Below are 21,790 nucleotides of genomic sequence, written 5' to 3'. Positions count from 1 at the left end.
ATTTGCTGATCACAGATTCTCCACAGTAAATGCAGCAATGTCGTGCCGACTCAAATAATTCATAAAAATAAAACCAGTTATTAATTTACTTTCTGATTAACACATACCAAATAAAAAAATAAGTGGTATATAATATAAATTATTATCACATACAGGTGATACTGGTGTCAAACTGGCCTTTGGGCGCTAAAAAGAATCTGCATTCCATAGCAGTTGGTAATGTTGTCTCAAGGGGGGCAGGTACAGTAGTGGTAATACTTTTCTATTTTTCTAGCACACAGGACTGGGATAGTGTGGTAGAGGGGCATTTCATGCACAAATAATTATTTTACAAAATTATCCTCTGGAGAGGGCAGAAATGGGAATGGGAAGCAATGAGGCCCCTGGATGGGGGACATTCCATTCTGCACTAAACTGCAACATTCTCTACAAACACTACTTTTGGTGGGGCTCCTGACTGTGTCTTGCCGAACACAGGGGCAGGGTGAAAGAAAGGAGGGTATAGGAAAGGCAGGCTTTTCAGTCCTATCCAAAATGGTTTTCAGATTCCCAAAGACTTTCTGTCATCTGATATCGGACAGCGAGCTCTGACTTGAAGTGGTGTATTTGCTGCTATTGTTTTTAACTATATTTAACCTTTTTATTCTGTGTATGAATTATAGTGGTGTGAACTTTTAGATTTTTGTACATTGGACTATGTCACAGATTTTGACCCTTGTATGTTTTTTAACCTCTTGAACTTCGTTTCATTGTAATCAACTTTTAAATTTACGCTGTCTTGTTGCTTTTATGATTTTAAATGTAATCGAATAAAGCTTGTTTTGACTTGAAGTGGTGTATGCGGAGCCCAATAACTGCGTGCCGTTGTTTGCCAGCCTACCTTGCCGGAGAGTTTAAAAGTAAGAGGCTTGAACAGGTTTATGTTCTGCAGGACTTGTCTGGCATCCTTCAACTTGAACCATTCCCTCTTCCTTCCAAAGTTCACTGAATCTTCCCAGTCATCCAGCACTTTTGTGACTGTGAGGACATAGACATATGTCCGATGCTTCCTGTCCTGATTCTCAAACACGCCGACTAGTCTTCCTAAGGTTCCCTTTAAGCCAGCCTCTTCACAGACTTCACAAGTAGCGGCCATGTTGGGCTCCTCCTCTGGCTCCATGCCACCTCCAGGAACGATCCAACGATCTGAGTGACGACTGCTGCTGACCAGAAGTACCTTCACTTTGTTCTCGCTCCTGAAACACAGACAATCAATCAATCAATCAATCATATCATTTGTAAAGCGCACTACTCACCCGTGAGTGTCTCAAGGCGCTGGGGTGGGGAATGCTGCTACTGCTCGAAAAGCCAGGTCTTGAGGAGTTTTCTGAAGGTCAGCAGGTCTTGGGTCTGCCGTAGGTGGATGGGGAGGCTGTTCCAGGTCTTGGCGGCGAGGTGGGAGAACGATCTGCCGCCTGAGGTCGCTCTTCGGAAGCGGGGGACTGTAGCGAGGGCGAGGTCGGCGGAGCAGAGCTGGCGGGTGGGGGTATAGAAGCTGAGTCGTCTGTTGCGGTACGTTGGTCCAGTGTTGTGGAGTGCCTTGTGTGCGTGGGTGAGAAGCTTGAAGGTTATCCTCTTGTTGACCGGGAGCCAGTGCAGGTCTCTCAGGTGGGGTGTGATGTTGCTGCGGCGAGGGATGTCGAGGATCAGGCGTGCAGAGGCGTTCTGGATGCGTTGGAGCCGTCTCAGGAGTTGGGCCGAGGCTCCTACGTAGAGGGCGTTTCCATAGTCAAACCTGCTGCTGACAAGGGCCTGGGTGACTGTTCTTCTCGTTTCAGTGGGGATCCACTTGTAGATCCTACGGAGCATACGGAGGGTGTTGAAGCAGGAGGAGAAGACGGCGTTGACCTGTTTAGTCATGGAGAGGGTGGAGTCGAGGATGACCCCTAGGTTGCGTGTGTGGTTGGTGGGTGTTGGAGCGGTTCCCAATGCGGTCGGCCACGAGGAGTCGTCCCAGGCCGAAGGGTTGGATCTGAGGATGAGGACCTCCGTCTTGTCAGAGTTCAGCTTCAGTCGGCTGTTCCTCATCCATTCAGCAACAGCCTTCATTCCTTCGTGAAGGTTGGTTTTGGCGGTGTGGGGGTCCTTGGTGAGGGAGAGAATCAGCTGGGTGTCATCGGCGTAGGAGAGGATGTTGAGGTCGTGCCAATGGGCGACGTGGGCGAGTGGTGCCATGTAGATGTTAAACAGAGTTGGGCTGAGGGATGAGCCCTGGGGTACGCCGCAGATGATCTTGGTGGCTTCGGAGCGGAAGGGGAGAAGGCGGACGCTCTGTGTTCTGCCGGAGAGGAAAGAAGTGGTCCAGTCCAGGGCCTTCTCTTGGATCCCAGCGTTGTGGAGGCGTGTTCGTAGTGTGTGGTGACAGACCGTGTCGAAGGCGGCTGACAGGTCCAGGAGGTTGAGGGCCGCTGTTTCTCCGCTGTCCAGCAGGGACTTGATGTCATCGGTGGCGGCGATGAGGGCAGTCTTGGACTGGGAAGGGTCCAGGATGTTGTTCTTGAGGTCCTTGGGGTCCACCTTGGGTTTCTTGGGTAAGGCGTTGATCTCGGCGTGCTTCCAGCTCTCCGGGAAGGTTGCTGTCTCGAAGGAGGTGTTGATGACTTTCCGGAGATGGGGTGCGATGGATGTGCTGGCTTTGTTGAAGATGTGGTGTGGGCATGGATCTGACGGAGATCCGGAGTGGATGGTGTTCATGATCTTGATGGTGTCATCGTCGTTGATGTTGGTCCAGTAGAGCAGGCGGTTGGTGCGGATGGTGGTCGTGGGGGTGGAGGTCTCAATGGTTGTCGGGGCGGTCGTGGCGTTGAAACTGTCGTGGATGTCTGTGATCTTGCGGTGGAAGAAGGTTGACAGCGAGTCGCACAGGTCTTGCGAGGGTGGGACGTCTTTGGGGTTGGAGCTGGGGTTGGAGAGTTCCTTCACGATGTTGAAGAGCTCTTTGCTGTTGTGCGCGTTGTTGTCTAGGCAGTCTTTAAAGGAGGCCCTTTTGGCGGATCTGATGAGGTGATGGTGTCTGCGGGTGGCATTCTTGTGGGCGGCGTGGCTGTCCGATGTTCGTTCATGGAGCCAGATCTTCTCCAGCTTTCGGCAGGTTTGATTGGAGGCCCGGAGGTCTTAAATGAACCAGCTGGCTTTCTTGTTGGTAAGATTGTTGGAGGGTTTCTTGATCGGGGCGAGGGTGTTGGCGCAGTTGTTGATCCACTGTCTGAGGTTGCGGGCGGCGGTGTTGGGGTCGGTATGGTCGGCGGGTGGGCTCTGGGCGAGGGTGGTGGCTAGCTGGTCTTCGGTGACTTTGCTCCAGCAGCGCTGAGGCATCTGTTGGGTGCGGTGGTGCGTGGTGGGTTTCTTGAAGGTGAAGTGGATGCAGCGGTGGTCGGTCCAGTGGAGTTCGGTGGTATGGTTGAAGGAGACGTGGCGGCTTGCGGAGAAGATGGGGTCAAGCGTGTGACCGGCAGAGTGGGTGGGTGTTGTGACGAGTTGTCTGAGTCCGAGGTTGGCTAGGTTGTCGATCAGGGTGGTGGAGTTGGTGTCGTCATTGTTCTCGAGGTGGAAGTTCAGGTCCCCGAGGAGGATGTAGTCTGTGGAGGCGAGGGCGTGTGTGCTGACGAAGTCGGCAATGGAGTCGCTGAACTGTGGTCGGGGTCCGGGCGGTCTGTAGATGAGGGTTCCTCTGAGGGTGGTGTTGGGGTCGGTGTGGATCTGGAAGTGCAGGTGTTCGGCGGTGCTGGGGGTGTCGTCGGTGTTGGTCGAGACTCTGAGAGTGTTCCTGTGGACGATGGCGATTCCTCCTCCCGCTCTGTTGGTGCGGTCCTTGCGGGTGATCTTGTAGCCTTCCGGGACGGCTATTGCTATGTCTGGTGCCGAGGTGGGGTTCAGCCAGGTCTCCGTCAGGAAGGCGACGTCTGGGGAGGTTGAGTCGAGTAGGTCCCAGAGTTCAATGGCATGTTTTCGGGCGGAGCGGGTGTTGAGAAGGATGCATCTGAGGTGGTTGGGTTCTTTCCTGGTCGGCAGCATGGTGGGGCGGATGCTTGTGAAGCTGCAGTTCCGGCAGGTGAAAGCTCCATGGGTGAACTTCGGGGCGGCCAGGAAGCAGGTGTGTGATCGTCCAGTGTTGAGTGCGTGGAGGGTTCTGGCATCGTAGCGGTGTCGGGCGTCGTGGCGTTCGTGGTGTCCAGGGGTCCTTGCGCTGGGCGCGGTCCAGGCACGGACGGGCACAGATGGGCTTGCCGTAGGCGCGCCAGCGGGGATGTGGGAGGGAGGAGCAGCTGGGAGGCGAGATCGGGGCGGCGAATGGGATTGCAGGTGGGCGGGGCCGCAGGGACGCAGAGGCGGGAAAAATGGGCGGGTGCCGCGGGAGAACTGGGCACAGAAAGGAAAAACAAGTTTAGGCAAGAAAACAAGTACAGGCACAGAGGAATAAAAACAAGTCTGGGCAAGAAAGCAAGTTAGGCACAGGGGAATAAGAACAAGTCTGGGCAAGAAAGCAAGTACAGGCACAGGGGAATAAAAACAAGTCTGGGCAAGAAAGCAAGTACAGGCACAGGGGAATAAAAACAAGCCTGGGAAAGAAAGCAAGTACAGGCACAGGGGAATAAAAACAAGTCTGGGCAAGAAAGCAAGTTAGGCACAGAGGAAAAATACAAGATTAGGCAAAAACAATGCAGGCAGAGCCGTGCAGCAGCGTGGGGAGCGACCTGCCTGCGAGCAGGGTCATAGGTCGCTAGGTAGGCCGCGATCAGGGTCATAGGTAGACAGGCTGCACATTTCTTGTAGCCGTCCCCATTGTAGGTGCGCATCTGGTTAGACTTCAGCTTCATCATTCTCTAGCGTCGGGGCACAGGCTGGTGTGAACTGGGTGCCCAAGGGAGCACGGGCAGGGCGTTCTGGGAACGCGGTTTACAGAGAAAAGGCTGACAGCAAAGACAGGAAGGCGGTATGAGGGCAAGTAGGCTGTTATAAACAGGACAGGGAGGATGGGTATGGAGCTTCAGGGGCTGAATGGGGTGGTTACAGAAGGAGGCACAAGGTCGGGAAGGGTGGCAACCAAAACATAAGTAAAAATGGGACACACACTGCCACTAGATTAGGGGGTGGGTGTAGTAAACCACATAGAGGGCAGTGCTGCGATAATTAATGGGCGAGGGCCTCAGGCCTGTGGCCACGAATGCTGTAATAAGGGTGACCGGTCAGAGGGAGCACAAATCAGTAACAGGGTAAGGTTGTTCACTGTAGGCGGGGAAGACCCTGATGGTGGCGACAGGCTGAGGGAGGGGGTAGGAGCCGCTGGGGGAGCACTGGGACCGGGCAGGTGGTAGTGCCTCACTGGAGCCCCATGGGGAGGCCTGAAGGCCCCGGGGATGCTGGGTCAGGCTAGGCCCTCCTTGCTGCTCTCTCTTTGGCTTTACCGCTCTCTGCGCTGCCCAAGCCGCCGCCTAGTCTCCTCTGCCCGTTTCTCCTCGCTCAAACCCGCCATCTCGGGTCGCGCTATGTAAAACACGGATATCCGATGAAGGCAGCTGACTGGGAGAATGCCTGCTGCAGCTGCAGAGAATTGTAGTCTTCCCGCTACGTGCGTAATTCTCTACCGCTGTACAGAAAGCGCATGGCCCGGCCGCACACACCCAGCGCCGCAAACTAGCTTATGGAATACAAGGAGTAACGCCTTTGGTGCAGGCTGAGTGACTACGCCGATCATATGACAGGAGGATTTACGTCTTACGACATCTGCGTAGCCGGGAGGAGGGACCAAATCAAAAAATAAGTGGTATATAATATAAATATAATATGCAATATCCAATTATAGAAAGAAAATACGAAAATCTTAGAGGCTCAGATAAACAAAATGGACATTACAATTAAGAAATAGAATTTGAAAAACACCTTGGATATAAAAAAAATTGAAAAAACAAAGGTTACAGGGACGTTATAGTTAAGAATTAGAATTTAAAAATCCTCAGTAATTCACTGAAAAAAACCAAAGGTTACAGGGACGTTATAGTTAGACTGACATTTCACTCGTACAAAACCAGAGAAATTTTGCAGTTCTAGTTAGCTGAGCTAACTATAACTCGCGCCCCACAGTGCTATGCTTATGACCTCACATATTACATCACTCATGACATGGTCAGTGACGTCACTCATGACATCTCAAATGATATCACTGATGACATCATCCACAGAATCTGACGCATCCGCTCACACCCCAATATACCCTTTCATACACCCACTCCAACTTCCAAACTACCATTCTCAAACCATTGACACACCCATACCAGTGGGTGCGCACACACACACACACACACACACACACACTCACTCACTCACTCACTCACTCACTCACTCACTCACTCACTCACTCTCTCTCGCCGCTCATACACCAACTCACTCACTAATACAGTCACTCATAGAGCTACTCACTCACTAATACAGTCACTCATAGAGCTACTCACTCACTGATACAGTCACTCATAGAGCTACTCACTCGCCTTTAGAGTCATTCAGACTGCCATGTACTCACCTATACTGTTATACACACAGCCACTTACTTATTCATAATTCATACAAGTCAAAAACATACTGACAACAGGCAAAACGTGGGGGTAACCATGAAATCTGTTCTTACTTTCCTACCCAACCCCCTCACCCCCACCAACGTAAAGACATGAGATTAACCTTGCCCAGTTGAGACTTCATTTTCGAAGTGGAAATATTTGGAAAGTCCCTCTGCGTTGGCATGGTTTCTCACAGGTCTATGTTCCACTGAAAAGTCCATCCCTTGTAAGGAAATGGACCACCTCAAAAGTTTGGGGTTTTCACTCTTCATCTGTTTATGCCATAAGAGGGGCTTATGGTCTGTCTGAATAGTGAAGTAAGTGCCAAACGGGTATGGCCTCAACCTTTTCAAAGCCCAGACCACAGCAAAGGCCTCCCTCTCACTAGCTGACCAACGCTTTTTAGGTCTCGCCTGTCGATGCGCATGCGCATCGAGCAGAGCGAGACTATAGGGCTTTAAACAAAGTTTACCTAACTGCGGCGATTTGGTGCTGTGCCCGTGGCTTTTAGGTCAATGCGCTTGCGCATTGACCTAAAATGCGCGTGCACATCACCAAATCGCCGTCTGTTCCCTCAGCCGCATTCCTCCCACACCTTTTGAAGTGAAGCTTAGCTTCACTTCAAAGGCCCCGGCTGCTTCACACCCACATGCCGCTCTACCCGCTCCGCCCCCTCCCCTGCCCGCCGTGTCGCATTTCTCCTCCCCCCTCCCCTTCTCTGCCTTCTCTCCGTCTTGTTTTTTTTTTTTACCCGCTCCGCACCCTCCCCTGCCCGCCGTGTCGCATTTCTCCTCCCCCCTCCCCACAGCAATGCCCTCCGCCGTCTCTCGTGTTTCTTTTGACTCGTTTTCGTTAGGGTTGGTGCTGTCTTTTCCTGCTGCTTCACACCACCTTTTGCAACAATACTTGTGTCTTGATTTGGGATTTTATCTTTTTACACCGAGTTGCTATAGGATCGTGGTGAATTCACATGTTATATTGTTCAGCAAAGTGGATTATTATTATTCCAATCTGTAAAGTTGCAAAACAACCCCAGTAAGAAACGTGAAACTGTAACTCGGGTCAAGAACTGCATCTCCGTCATTACCGCATGCGTTCATGCTTCACCGTGTCACTGATTAAGGTAAATCAGCAGTTAGCTGTATCTTTGAATTTGGAGCAAAATGTCATTGGCAAACCTCTATTTTTTTTTATTAGACTGCATCATCTAAAGAGCTCCTATGCAGAGCGAATAATCATGTTATGCCGCCTCTCCCGATACTAATTTACTGGAAGTTTCTACTAGACAGCTTTGACTATCTATCCCAGCTGATACAATGTCAATCAGAAAACTGAGCGAGTCACGGATTTTAATCATAACTATTTTTATAACCCTTTTAACAAGACACGGTTTTATGGGCAACTCAACATTTCATATAAAAAAATAGGAGATTAAATTCCTGCTGCTTCACACCCTCATCGTCTACACACACACCTACAAGCATTCCTCCAAGTTGTCTCTCTCTTCAATCATGTGTGTTGTATCCTGCACGAGCGCCGCGTCAGCTGTGACCCCGCTCTGTGCATGTGGACGTGTCTTTCTATGCAGGCTGCCTTCTGCTGTGTGCATGCGTCTGCTGTACTCGCAGACTGTATGGGTGCCTATTTGTGACTATGCCCGCAGGCGTGCGCCATGTTTTGTATACTCTAAGTGTGTGTTCTCTAAAGGAATGCATTTACTGTTGTAGGCACAGTTTGTGTGTACATTCACTTCGTCATCTGCTATGTAGGTATACCTTATGCACGCTGTGTGCGTGAGCCTTCTGCGATTGCCGTACGTGCAGCCTCCTGTGTGTGTCTGCGCCGTCTGCTCTGTCTGTCTCACCCTCAACCCCTCACCCTCACCCTCACTCACCCTCAACCCCTCACCCTCACCCTCACTCACCCTCAACCCCTCACCCTCACCCTCACTCACCCTCAACCCCTCACCCTCACCCTCCCTCAACCCCTCACCCTCACTCACCCTCACCCTCAACCCCTCACCCACCCTCACTCACCCTCACTCACCCTCAACCCCTCACCCTCAACCCCTCACCCTCACTCACCCTCACTCACCCTCAACCCCTCATCCTCACTCACCCTCACCCTCACTCACCCTCACTCACCCTCAACCCCTCACCCTCACTCACCCTCACCCTCACTCACCCTCAACCCCTCACCCTCACTCACCCTCACTCACCCTCACCCTCACTCACCCTCAACCCCTCACCCTCACTCACCCTCACCCTCACTCACCCTCACTCACCCTCACTCACCCTCACCCTCACTCACCCTCACTCACCCTCAACCCTTCACCCTCACTCACCCTCAACCTCACTCACCCTCAACCCCTCACCCTCACTCACCCTCACCCTCACTCACCCTCACCCTCACTCACCCTCAACCCCTCACCTCAACCCCTCACCCTCACTCACCCTCACTCACCCTCACCCTCACTCACCCTCAACCCCTCACCCTCACTCACCCTCACCCTCACTCACCCTCACTCACCCTCACCCTCACTCACCCTCACTCACCCTCAACCCCTCACCCTCACTCACCCTCAACCACTCACCCTCAACCCTCACCCTCAACCCCTCACCCTCAACCCCTCACCCTCACTCACCCTCACTCACCCTCACCCTCACTCACCCTCACTACCCCTCACCCACCCTCACCCACCCTCACCCACCCTCACTCACCCACCCTCACTCACCCTCACTCACCCTCACTCACTCACCCTCACTCACCCTCACTCACCCTCACTCACCCTCACCCTCACTCACCCTCACCCTCACTCACCCTCACTCACCCTCACTCACCCTCACTCACCCTCACTCACCCTCACTCACCCTCACCCTCACCCTCACCCTCACTCACCCTCACTCACAACCCCTCACCCTCACTCACCCTCACTCACCCTCACTCACACTCACCCTCACTCACCCTCAACCCCTCACCCTCACCCTCACTCACCCTCACTCACCCTCAACCCCTCACCCTCAACCCCTCACCCTCAACCCCTCAACCCCTCACCCTCAACCCCTCACCCTCACCCTCACTCACAACCCCTCACTCACCCTCACTCACCCTCACTCTCACTCACCCTCACTCACCCTCACTCACCCTCAACCCCTCACCCTCACCCTCACTCACCCTCACCCTCACTCACCCTCAACCCCTCACCCTCACTCACCCTCAACCCCTCACCCTCACTCACCCTCACTCACCCTCAACCCCTCACCCTCACCCTCACTCACCCTCACCCTCACTCACCCTCACCCTCACTCACCCTCAACCCCTCACCCTCACTCACCCTCAACCCCTCACCCTCAACCCCTCACCCTCACCCTCACCCTCACTCACCCTCACCCTCACTCACCCTCAACCCCTCACCCCCTCACCCACCCTCACCCTCACTCACCCTCAACCCCTCACCCTCACTCACCCTCACTCTCACTCACTCTCACTCACTCTCACTCACCCTCACCCTCACTCACCCTCACCCTCACTCACCCTCACTCACCCTCACTCACCCTCACTCACCCTCACCCTCACTCACTCACCCTCACCCTCACTCACCCTCACCCTCACTCACCCTCACTCACCCTCACCCTCACCCTCACTCACCCTCACCCTCACTCACCCTCACCCTCACTCACCCTCACCCTCACTCACCCTCACCCACCCTCACCCTCACTCACCCTCACCCTCACTCACCCTCACCCTCACTCACCCTCACCCTCACTCACCCTCACCCTCACTCACCCTCACCCTCACTCACCCTCACCCTCACTCACCCTCACCCTCACTCACCCTCCCTCACTCACCCTCACTAACCCTCACTCACCCTCACCCTCACTCACCCTCACCCTCACTCACCCTCACCCTCACTCACCCTCACTCACCCACCCTCACCCTCACTCACCCTCACCCACCCTCACTCACCCTCACCCTCACTCACCCTCACTCACCCTCAACCCCTCACCCTCACTCACCCTCACTCACCCTCACCCTCACTCACCCTCAACCCCTCACCCACCCTCAACCCCTCACCCTCACCCTCACTCACCCTCAACCCCTCACCCACCCTCAACCCCCACTCACCCTCAACCCCCACTCACCCTCAACCCTCACTCACCCTCAACCCTCACTCACCCTCAACCCCTCACTCACCCTCAACCCCTCACTCACCCTCACTCACCCTCACTCTCACTCACCCTCACTCACCCTCAACCCCTCACCCACCCTCACCCTCACTCACCCTCAACCCCTCACCCTCACTCACCCTCACCCTCACTCACCCTCAACCCCTCAACCCCTCACCCTCACTCACCCTCACCCCCTCGCCCTCACTCGCCCTCAACCCCTCACCCTCACCCTCACTCACCCTCAACCCCTCACCCTCACCCTCACTCACCCTCACCCTCACTCACCCTCACCCTCACTCACCCTCAACCCCTCACCCTCAACCCCTCACCCACCCTCACTCACCCTCAACCCCTCACCCTCACTCACCCTCAACCCCTCACCCTCACTCACCCTCACAACACATATTGTGTTACAATAGGTGTCACATTTGCGAAAGATAAAACTATTGCCATTGTAAATAACAAAGCTATTAATTTCGCTATTTTCAAAACAAGCACATAAATAAAAAATGTGTCCTTTACAATACCAATAGCTCAAACTTTCCTAATGCGAGACCTATTGCATTGCTGTGCTTCTCTCCCCTGCTGCACTCTCCTGCTCTCTAGAGATGTGGCCTAACGACCAGAGCTGCCATCTAAGTGACGTAAATACAAAACATGTTGCATTCCAAATGCTATAGGTGTCACATTCGCGAAAGTTATAACTATTGGCATTGTAAATGACAAAGCCATCAATTTAGCAATTTTAAAAACCAACAAATAAATAAAATATGTCATTTACAAGACCAATAACTACAACTTTTCTAATGCGAGACCTATTGCATTTCCAATGCTTGTTCTTGGGGGTCAACCTTCTGCTGACAAAAGCTACTGGTTATTCCTGGCCTTCTGCATTAAGTTGTGACAAAACTGCACCTATTCCTCTCTCAGAAGCATCTTTCTGGACAACGAAGGGTCTGGAGTAGTCAGAACTTTGCAGGGTTGGAGCATAGCATAGGTCATCAAATGCCTTCTGAGTGCTAACTGTCCACTGAACTTACCTTGGGAATTCTTTTGGAGGTGAGCTCATCAAGGGGTGTCACTATGGATCTATAACCCATAACAAATCTTCTGTAGTATCCAGTCAGGCTCAAGAAAGCTCTGATTGAGTCTGGGTAGTCGGAGCAGTCCAGTCCTAGAGGCCCTAAATTTGCCCAACATGGGCTCTATCCTGAAATACTATCATAGATGCATTACGGCCACGCCCCTGGAGCGCATATTTAATGGCATCAGCTGATGCCCTCCAAATAGACTTAAGGGCATTAAATTATCCATTGCTTACTCACACAGCAGTGAAAAGCACATTGAAGAAATAGACAAGATGTCTCTTGAAACTTGCTGATGTGGAAAATATTAAGGCCATTCCATTCTCACAAGCCTTGGCAGCCTCGTACAACAATGAACACCAGGTCGGCCAAAAGCCACAGCCATATCTTAGTTGTTCATATGGGAAAGCCTGCGTCACTCAAATCTTGGCTGCGAGGTTGATGACTACAAATGTAAGACTTTAACCTAAACGGGTCAACCCTCCCCAATATTGTGAAGTGCAGGCTTTGTGGTTAAAACCTTCCAACGCCTAATCTGCTGTTGCCCGTTGCTACTCCATTCTAGGCGGACATTTCGTAAGCCGCTCTTGTTAACCTATGGCTTAAGGACCTGTTGACAATGGGACTTTTTACTGTATATGAATTGTTTGTATTGTGTACCTAATTTGAATATACAAAAACTTTTTAATCCGGTGTGACTCTGCATTAGATACCGTAACTTGGAATTGTTAGAAAGTGGTTAAGAGTGTAACAGAGCACCCTTTTATAATTTTAAGTGTTTATAATTCTAAACAAGGTTTACAAATGTAAATGTTTCCTTAAAAAAATAAAACTTTGAGAGTAACAAAGAATGATATTCTAGTGTGGAGTACTAATGTTAACTAAAACCATAATCATAAAGCAATAAGAATTGATTTAAATGCGTAGGCCTCATGGTCACTAACTGAAAGATCAATACACAGAAAGGAATCTCTTTTTGATAAAGTTAAGGACCTGTAGCGTCGCTACGACCTACATTTTCACTAACCTGGTCCCATCGGAACTGGCACAAATCTGCAAATACTTCAAGGCGGTGCAGGACCTGCGCAAATAACCCAACTAAGCGCAGCGATGACTGCCGATCAATAAAATGCACCGTGGACCCGGTTTATCTCCAACAGACTTCAGTCATATGATTTTTTATGTAATGACTGCTGATTTTAAAATATGCTTTCTATTCTTTTGATACCACAAGTTTGTGAAGGATACATGGTCCACAAAGATCTATTAATCCCATTGCACTATGCACTTTGACCTAATTGCAATCGATTTTAAATAACCACACTGATGACAAGATAACTATAACTGATTTTAAATCACTTGTTCCATTTTCTTACCTCTGTTCCCTAATCGCTTCACATTAATGGTATAAAATAATTGTGTGACAGTTTCATTTAGTTCACAGAGGCATCAGTTAACTCTAACTTTTCGGTGCAGGTCTTCATACAACTTCCACTACTACATCTGTTCAAGGTGGCCCTCTATTGATGCCCAGTGGACGTTGGTTTCCGGAATTTACTTTCTACTTCTGTTCCATGGGGTGCATCGCGAAGGACAAGCAGGGTTGTGGAAGAAAGGGTGATTTAAAAAAAAAAAGCCAAGTGGGAGGAGCAAGAACAGCACTGGCGAGCTAGGAGGAGAAGGAACATGGAGGAGGGATGGGGGCATGGCGACAACGTGAAGGGGATACAGAGCACAGGGGAGAGAAAAAGAAAACAAATGCACTCCCATGGAGTGCGTAAAAGGAAAAAAAAACAAAATAGCTCTGTCACTGCAGTCAGCATGAGCTGTGGAAGGATGTCATTCAAACAGTCTGAACAGTGTGAGAGCGAACAATATGTTCTTGGGTGGGACAAAGACAAGATTCTAGAGGAAAGGCATCAAGTCAAGAGGAAACAACTAAGCTCATCAACCAAGCCACCAAGTCCTGAACAAGGGTCTGACCCAAAGCCCATTCTCTGTATATTGGAACAATACACAGGCCCACTTCACAACTAGAGCTGCTTGTAGCTGAGCTCTAAAACGACGGTATCTAATTGAGTAGATCGGTGAGATAGTTGTGAATTGTTTATCTATGATATTTGAGTCTATCTATATCGTTGCTGCTTTCAAATAACTCTGCCATTAAACTGCATATTCACATAAAGGAATATTGCTTTGCGACCGAAAAAGACTTCTGATTTGTATTCTTAATGCAAACGTTTCATTTGGAAGGAGTATTATTCATATCGTCTATTGTATTTTTTTTACTTTCCAGTCGCCTTTCTGGATTCTAAACATTCCTTCAGAAGATATGGCCAGAGGATTGATGAAGCGAACAGTATGTGCAAAGTAAGAATGCAGACACCAGGGTTTTTTGTAAAATGAATTACAGGCCGAACATTGTGGGTTGCATCACGCTGTGATCTTGTGCTTGGTTTGTTGTGTATGTCGTTTACACCTGATTAATACCACCTAAAAGCAGACTTTCAGTAGTGGAAAATGTGGTGTGATATACCATTATCCTGAATCATGAACATTTAAAATGTTAAATCTGAAGATGCGTTCCCGAATGTGAGAATGCACCTTCAATTTATTAATTAGAATACACATAACACCTTTTTAGAGTTATTTCAGTGCTGTTTCCAAACAGAAGAGGCACGTTGTTTTCCTAAATATATTTTATTCACAAATAAAACAATTAACACGTGAAACAGGCTCCATGGACAAGTTATGGCGACTTTTAGTACACACAATGATATTAAACAACCCAGGCAGGGGCAAAGGTTTCTCTACAGGGCAAAGGTTTCTCTATGTTTTGTAATGGCTACAAAATCACCCCTAAGTTATGGATTAAACCTAGATATTGTTCACAGTACAACGCAGAGAACCTTTGGTTGTTTCGCTGTTGTATGGCAGTTGTGAAAGTCAAGCCATGGTCATCTGTGGCATCTGGAACTTGGTAGTGCAGGCTTTGAAAAAGACTCAGTCAATAGGTTCTTCCAAATAGTCATTGAATACCCTTGTTCCAGATAGCTACACCACAGTCCCAGGGCTGTTCACTCGGCTGTAGCCACGTGCAGATGTTAGTCACTCACTCTTCAGCCTTACTAAAGTATATTTCCAGTTCATGACAGTCCTCTGGTTCACAAATCAAAAAGTCAAGTCTATTATTCTCCACTGTTGTGCACTTATAGGGAAAGTCAACAGTCTCTGCAAGGTACATATATGGTAGGGACATGCTCATCTTGCACATCAGTGCTTCCACGTTTTCCATCATCACACATGGACAGAAAGGCAGGATGACTGGACATCCCCATACCACGTTTCGTGGTCCAGTATCTGAGGTTTAAGTATTGAAATTGTATTAGCTTGAATCTTGCCAATCACGTGCTTTAGTTATGACCATCATTATCTTATTCCATTCCTTGTAATTACATTTTGTCCCACATCCCCAATCCCGTGCATGTCATGCAATGTACCATTCCACGTTCCTAAACTTTCTCTATTTAAGAGATGTTTTGCTTTCCTACTGGTGCTCTGGTTCAGCAGTGCTTCTATGACTCCATATTCTCTAATATCCCACAGGCCTAGGTCAAGCTGGCTGCACATGACAGGAGTCCACACGACAGATACTGTCTTCTTGCTAGTATAATGGTCTGGTCACCAGTCTGATTTTATCATTGTAGATCAGTCTTATTTCATTAAATGTTTACATAGTCCCCCAGTCATACAAGTTACCTACACCTGGTGATCCCCGTTCGAAACTACACTAGCGGTGTTGACGTCCTGTACTACCTCTAAAAAAAGGAGTACACTCTAAAGGATGTTCCCATGTGCATATGCAGAGGTTAATGTAATCTTTCTAAGGCGCCTCTTTTAGCTGTGGTGAGCAACTGGAATCAGATTTGGAAGGTAGCTGTTGCGTCACACTATGCTTATAATGGCTTCAGACAAAGGTACAGTTCACAGGTATTTTTCCAGAAATAAAAATTCATGGGTACATAAGCCAGCCACCCACATGTTGAACGTGTACAGCCGATATCATGCACCTTCTTCTTGCCATAACTAGTCCTCACTCTGTCAGAGGCAACTGGATTTTATCCAAGGCTACTCTACTTGTGCTGTCATTATATAACAGTCCTATGATATCAGAGTTCAGATTGCTGAATCGTGTGTGAATTGGTATCACTAGAATATTTTGGAAGTTGGCGTGGAAATGTTAACCCTCTTGGTTAAAGCCAGCCTTCCATTATAGGAAGACAGAAATCCTTTGAAAGAATCACTGATCTGTGCAAAGCTCCTGATCATTTAAATATATTTCCTGGGATAAGGTCACCACCTGCTTTATATACATAAACCCGAATATATGTAAAGGTGGATGTTTGTAGTACTCTTCATCAGAGTAAGCAAAGCACTCTCAAAGTCTTACATAATCCCAACGCTAAAGGACAAAATAAATTGTGAAAAATCACGTTAATTTACTTTGGTATTACTGTATTGCTTTAGCCAGCGCCATCTTGTTTGCTCATGTTAGCCATGGCTGTGCAGTCGATACAGCTTCTGGTGTATTTCTCCTTAATCCCATGCTTGGCATCTGTAAGCGAGTATTTTCAAGTAGCCAGCTCAGCATCTAGAAGTTGTCATTATTTGTATATCTTCTTAAGGTCTTTGGCACCTCGCTCACAAGAACGATGTACACCTGCCATGATATCAGAGTTTGGGTTTCTGTCACATATATCCTTTTGGTGCCTGAATGCAAAAGTCTATAAAAACTCCATTGGGGAAGAGGTGTAGCATCAGATGTACACTGCTATGAAGGGAAACCCTTGTCACTTTGTATTGTGGAATGACACATTACTTATTTTTGCTTAATAAACTTGCTCACACTTAAAGTAGGCATGAGAGTAGCTTCTTCAACAATGATTGTAGTTGACATGAAGCCTGGACAGCATGCTCTTGCTCGGCAATGTGTAAGGTTTTCTGTTGGCGTAGGTCTAATTTTAAATACATCTTTTAATTCTCATTGTTTAATTTTGGAAGAAGTATATTTTAACAGATAATCTCCTGTAGGGGTTTAAAGAATGGAAGTGTTAGATGCAGTTCAGGTGACAGCATTTAGCTAGCCCTATGGTTTTGGTGACGTGTAGTGTTCATAAGGATTAGATGTGTGGTGTCTAATAAGAAGTGTTGACTCTTGAGATATGGCTGAAATTGGTGTATGAAGTGCTGTTGGTGTGACAACACTTAATGAGCTGTATGGTTTGGTAGAATAGCTGTCTAGCATGCATGCTAGGAGAAGAGATTTTGTAGGTGATTATTGGTCACTGAAGTAAGTGGGGATTTTTAGCCTAATTTTCAAAAAATATTCGCAGACTATCTGTACTTGGCAGTTCGAAATACTATGATTCATTAAGACCTCTTGCAAACAGATTCTTTTAGGAAAACTATTTTATACTTGAGTTGCATTCTATATGTTAAAATCTCCAGATTCCAAAGTCAACTTTGATTGCTTGTATTAAATGAGAGAGATGCTTTACCAACCATTTCGTATGAGGAAAGATCAGATACATTATTTATCATTTTCATTGTTCGATTTGGATTCTTTGTGGTGATTCAGAAAGCTTTTTACTTTTTGCAGACTTTCCTTATTTCACCATCTGATAGTCTGCTTTAGAAAAGGTGATGTGACTCCCTAGAATCAACTTCTGGTGAAGTGGAGGACATGTTGGTAGACTAGATGTGTGGTAGGTTTTGGACTTGGGTGCAATTGGTTTGATTGAAGACTTTGAGTTCTCACCACAGGTTTACTAGGAGAAAATAAAGTTTTTGATAATGGAACTAAGAAAAGTAAATTCCTTACCCGAGGATTTCGGCTAGAATGTATGTTAAGGGACGTTCGTCAGTGGATTGTTTAAGTCCCTTTCTAGAAAGTTTTGGTGGCAGTGTATGTGGGTTTCAAGTCGTGATATTTACTTGAGGCACATCTTCCCAATGTGATTGGTGGAACGGAGATTGCCATTAACTAATATCATGGACACAAAATAATATTCAGTAGATTAATATGTGACCGTTTTTTTAACTCCATTGCGTAGAATGAGCTACAGTTATTAGGGACAAATGAGAGACTAAAGCACAGAGAGAAAAAATGTTGCTTGAAGAAAAGATCAAAGAAGATGGGATGTTGGTACACAGTCTTTAAGATGTTTTAAATGTGAGCATACTGTTGGGGTTAGCGATAGAAACATACCTAGTATATTAGAGAAAGAGTGATGATGGCTTACTGTGGGTCGAAGACGTTACACCTGGCATCCTTGGCGTGGTTTTCCCTAACTTTTTGCATCAGACCTCCTGTTTTTGCTGACCGCAGGACTCAGCACAGTTTACCATTGCTTACCAGTGCTAAAGTGCTTGTGTTCTCTGTTCAAAACAAACGTGGTAAAATTGGCTTATACCCAATTGGCATATTTAATACGTCACTAGTAAAGTGCACTATATATGCCCAGGGACTGTAAATTAAATGCAACTAGTGCCCATGCAGCACTGATTGTGCAACCCACTCTAAACATGTCTCAGGCCTACCATTGCAGAGCCTGTGTGTGCAGTTTTACACCGGACGCCGGACGCTAGATGGAAGTAGACTCCATGCACGTTAAACTCTGCTGACTCATAGCTCGACATTATCCTGTCTTGAGCAACGAGTAAATATAGAGAAGGGAAAAAAAGCAAGACGCATTCTTCTTGGAACTGTGAACCACTTGTATCGGGTTACTTCCAAAGGTTTTGAATCGTCACATGCCGGACGCTGGACGCCGGATAGAAATAAAGTCTATGCGTTCTCACTGACTCATAGCTCGACATTACCCTGTCAGAGCCACGAGCAATCACAAATAAGGAAGAAACACGCACCCGTTTTGAAAAGGTTTTAAAGATCACGCCGTCAAAAAATTATCTTTTGATGAAACTATTGTTTTTTAATTCTCTACTTATCGCGTTGCACCTTGTATTATCAGCCAGACGTTTTCAACCAAAGAATTTTGGAAATGTTTAGTGAAAAGGTAACCTTACCACTGATGTAAGAAATACCCTACCCCTTTGGAAATTCTGCAGTGCACGTTAGAAATCGTAGCCATATCAAGTAAAGGCACGAAGACAATTATACCCTGTCCCTGATTTTAAAAATTGTGTGGCTCCTGAAGAAGGCGTTGTCTTGCACGCCGAAACGCGCGTCGAAATACATAAACTTGCCACCTTTGGTTTTATTATTAATTGTTGATCTATTTCTATGTTGATGCTTTATTATTGTTTTTAATAATCTATTTTGTTATTGTGATTTATGAATTGTCTTTTTTAAATTTTGTGTATAAAATATGTTTTCTGAGAAATAAATAATACATGTATGTATATGCATTTATTTAGCTGTCCGTCCCTCCTTGCATTAGTTTCCTTGTTTATGATTGCCTAGGAAGTTTTACACACTTGTTTATTTCCCTGTCCTAGGAATCGTTATTTCTATTCAGGGGGCCCTTGTTTTTCACATATGTGCAGTTTTAACATGCCATGTCGACCTGGCAAAATAAACAATTGGTCTTAATGTACCCAGAGTTTCCTATGTCAACAGAGTCGCTGCAACAAATGGAGGCCTTCGGGGAAGCCATGTTGCATATGTTTGGCACTCTTCTGATTCCCTATGGCTCGATTTACGCCCCCACGGATGTGCAGAAGCCTACAATCTGGTTATTGCTGGTGGATCTGTCCTTGATGCCATCTGTGCCTCTTCAACTAGCTTTGGATTTGCAATCGGCTTCTGTGGCAACTACCATTCGAACTGTAAAATCTGTGCTGGTTCCTTCGACGCGGGGCTCAAAGCCGGAGGAGCACCCTTGACCGATACTGGGGACCTGGCTTAGAATTGAACTTACTTTGACCAAGATCAAGTCCCATATGCATTTTGACAAATGCAGTCCCTTATATAGTCCAATTCAGATAGAACACCTGCTCTGCCAGGGATCTGCACTCAGGTGGTCCATCAACCTTTTGACTCTGGCATTATCTCAGTCAGCTAGCCTTTGAAGGTGGCAGTGGAGATGATGGAGATGAATTGCCCCATCCTTATGATGACAGCCTCTCTCTACATAGAGGCCACTTGGCTGGATACTTCCCTTGATACTGGATTAATTTTCTCCACTGGACCACTTCTTTTACTGTGGTGGTAAGACATTGCAGCTGAGGGATTGGGCCCAGAACTCCCTTCTGTAGAGCTAAAGAATAATGCACTCACAGAGGTGTTACAGCCAGGGTAAGCTTCCTCTGAGTTTTTGCTTCCATTCAGCAAAGCCTGTTCTTAGTGACACATTGATGGACACTTGGGGGAAGCCTTGCTCTTGCTCTCCAGTTAACAGCCGGGCTGTCAGGTGCCATCGGCCAGCACCAGGTGACCTTGACTTTCTGAATCAAGATTCGACTCCAGGGAGTCTAGTGGTTTAAGCTTCGACGAGCAAGGTGAACCTCAATTTATTTCCCAAGATTCCTCCAGGACACGGAATCAAAAAGAATTGAAGCATTCTGAAAACATTGCCATCCTAGCGTGGAGGTTCTTGAGTGCCAGTTGCCTATTTCCAGCCTGGATACTACCATTTGCTTGGGTCAGGCATTCTGCACCAGTGTGTGGATCTGTCACCATGCTTGGAAACAATCTGTGAGCGTATCTGTGTTGTCCATGTGTTACTTATTGATATGCCTTTTGATTGCTCTCACCTGTTTGGTGAAAAAGAGGGTACCGGTGTCGGAAATAGGACTGGTTGTTACTCCTGCTATTTCCTTCCTACAGATTTGTGATGTTCACATTGACTCAGGTTCTGTCTGCCCTAGATCTGGGTAACTGGGTGGTAGTCCTGAACTTACAGGATGCGTATTTTAACATACCTATCCTGCAGTCCCACAGTCGTGACCTCCGGTTCAAGGATAGGCCAGGAACATTTTCGATGTTCGGGTTTCCCTTCAGCTTCACCTTTGCGCCTCAGGTGTTCACAAAAGGGACAGCCCTAAATTCAAACTTTACCTTAAAAAACAGCCAGTCAGTGGTACCGTAAGTGGCTTTCATCTTGATGGCAAAGCTTTGGTCCTTTCAAGTGCTTGTTTTGAAAGCGCCAGATTTCAATATCTCAAAAAAATCTCCAGCAGAGGACTTAAAAAGCAGTACACGGGCTGATTCCTCCAACTATAAAGTTGAAATACATCAGAGTGTAATCTATACTCTTTCCTGGTCAAAATATTAATGCGTATCTAATCACTAATTTCAGTTATTGTATAAACATGTGCAGTCCAAAAGTAACTGTCCAGCCTAAAACCTCTGAACGTCAAAGACGTCAAATTCTGAAATATTATTTTCTTTTGTTGCAAAAAAAAATCTTTATTAAGCATATTTTTGGGTGGGATCCTAATCTAAGTAAAACTATTTAAGGTATATTTTAAGAAGCGCCAACTGTTTGGCAATTTTTTCTAAAACCTAAAATTTCTAAAAAACAAATGAGTACTGTGCTCATTGGTTAACCTTCATTTATTTAGTTTTCTTATCTAGTAGTTTGAATCATAGCGCAGTATTTGAATGCTGTTTCATTGTCAATGTACAGATTATAGTTGCCAGCAGGGAATGCTTTGGGATGTGCATTTCTTTGAAATTAATAGTTCAAAGTGTTTTGGCCTTACTAATGACTCCCGCTTATAAATGTAATCACATTAATTTGGTGTTGTAAATCATTACATTTATATTGATCCACTGTTTTCTACTTTGCTTTTCTCTTTTTTCTGATAACACTAGTCATTGTATGTAGATTCCTTTATCATTATATTACACAATTGATGGAAATGAATAAATAGCATATATAAGCAATTTAGATTGGCATGTGTTTTTTTATCATGGAATACG

General features: G+C 47.2%; 1 protein-coding gene and 1 pseudogene across 1 annotated transcript in view; one reads left to right on the top strand and one right to left on the bottom strand.

Annotated features, from left to right (window-relative positions):
* TRMT11 (tRNA methyltransferase 11) overlaps nt 1–21,790 on the top strand; it is a 392,197-nt gene that overhangs the window by 82,272 nt on the left and 288,135 nt on the right. Inside the window, exon 3 of the mRNA XM_078648927.1 lies at nt 14,141–14,214. Coding sequence (XP_078505053.1) covers nt 14,141–14,214 — 74 coding nt within the window. The remainder of the gene's footprint in view (nt 1–14,140; nt 14,215–21,790) is intronic.
* Nucleotides 756–4,859, bottom strand: LOC144761363 (diphosphoinositol polyphosphate phosphohydrolase 1 pseudogene; annotated as a pseudogene).

This window comes from Lissotriton helveticus, chromosome 6, assembly GCF_964261635.1.
Source record: "Lissotriton helveticus chromosome 6, aLisHel1.1, whole genome shotgun sequence".
Taxonomy (NCBI): domain Eukaryota; kingdom Metazoa; phylum Chordata; class Amphibia; order Caudata; family Salamandridae; genus Lissotriton; species Lissotriton helveticus.
This window is presented reverse-complemented; position numbering and strand designations above follow the sequence as displayed.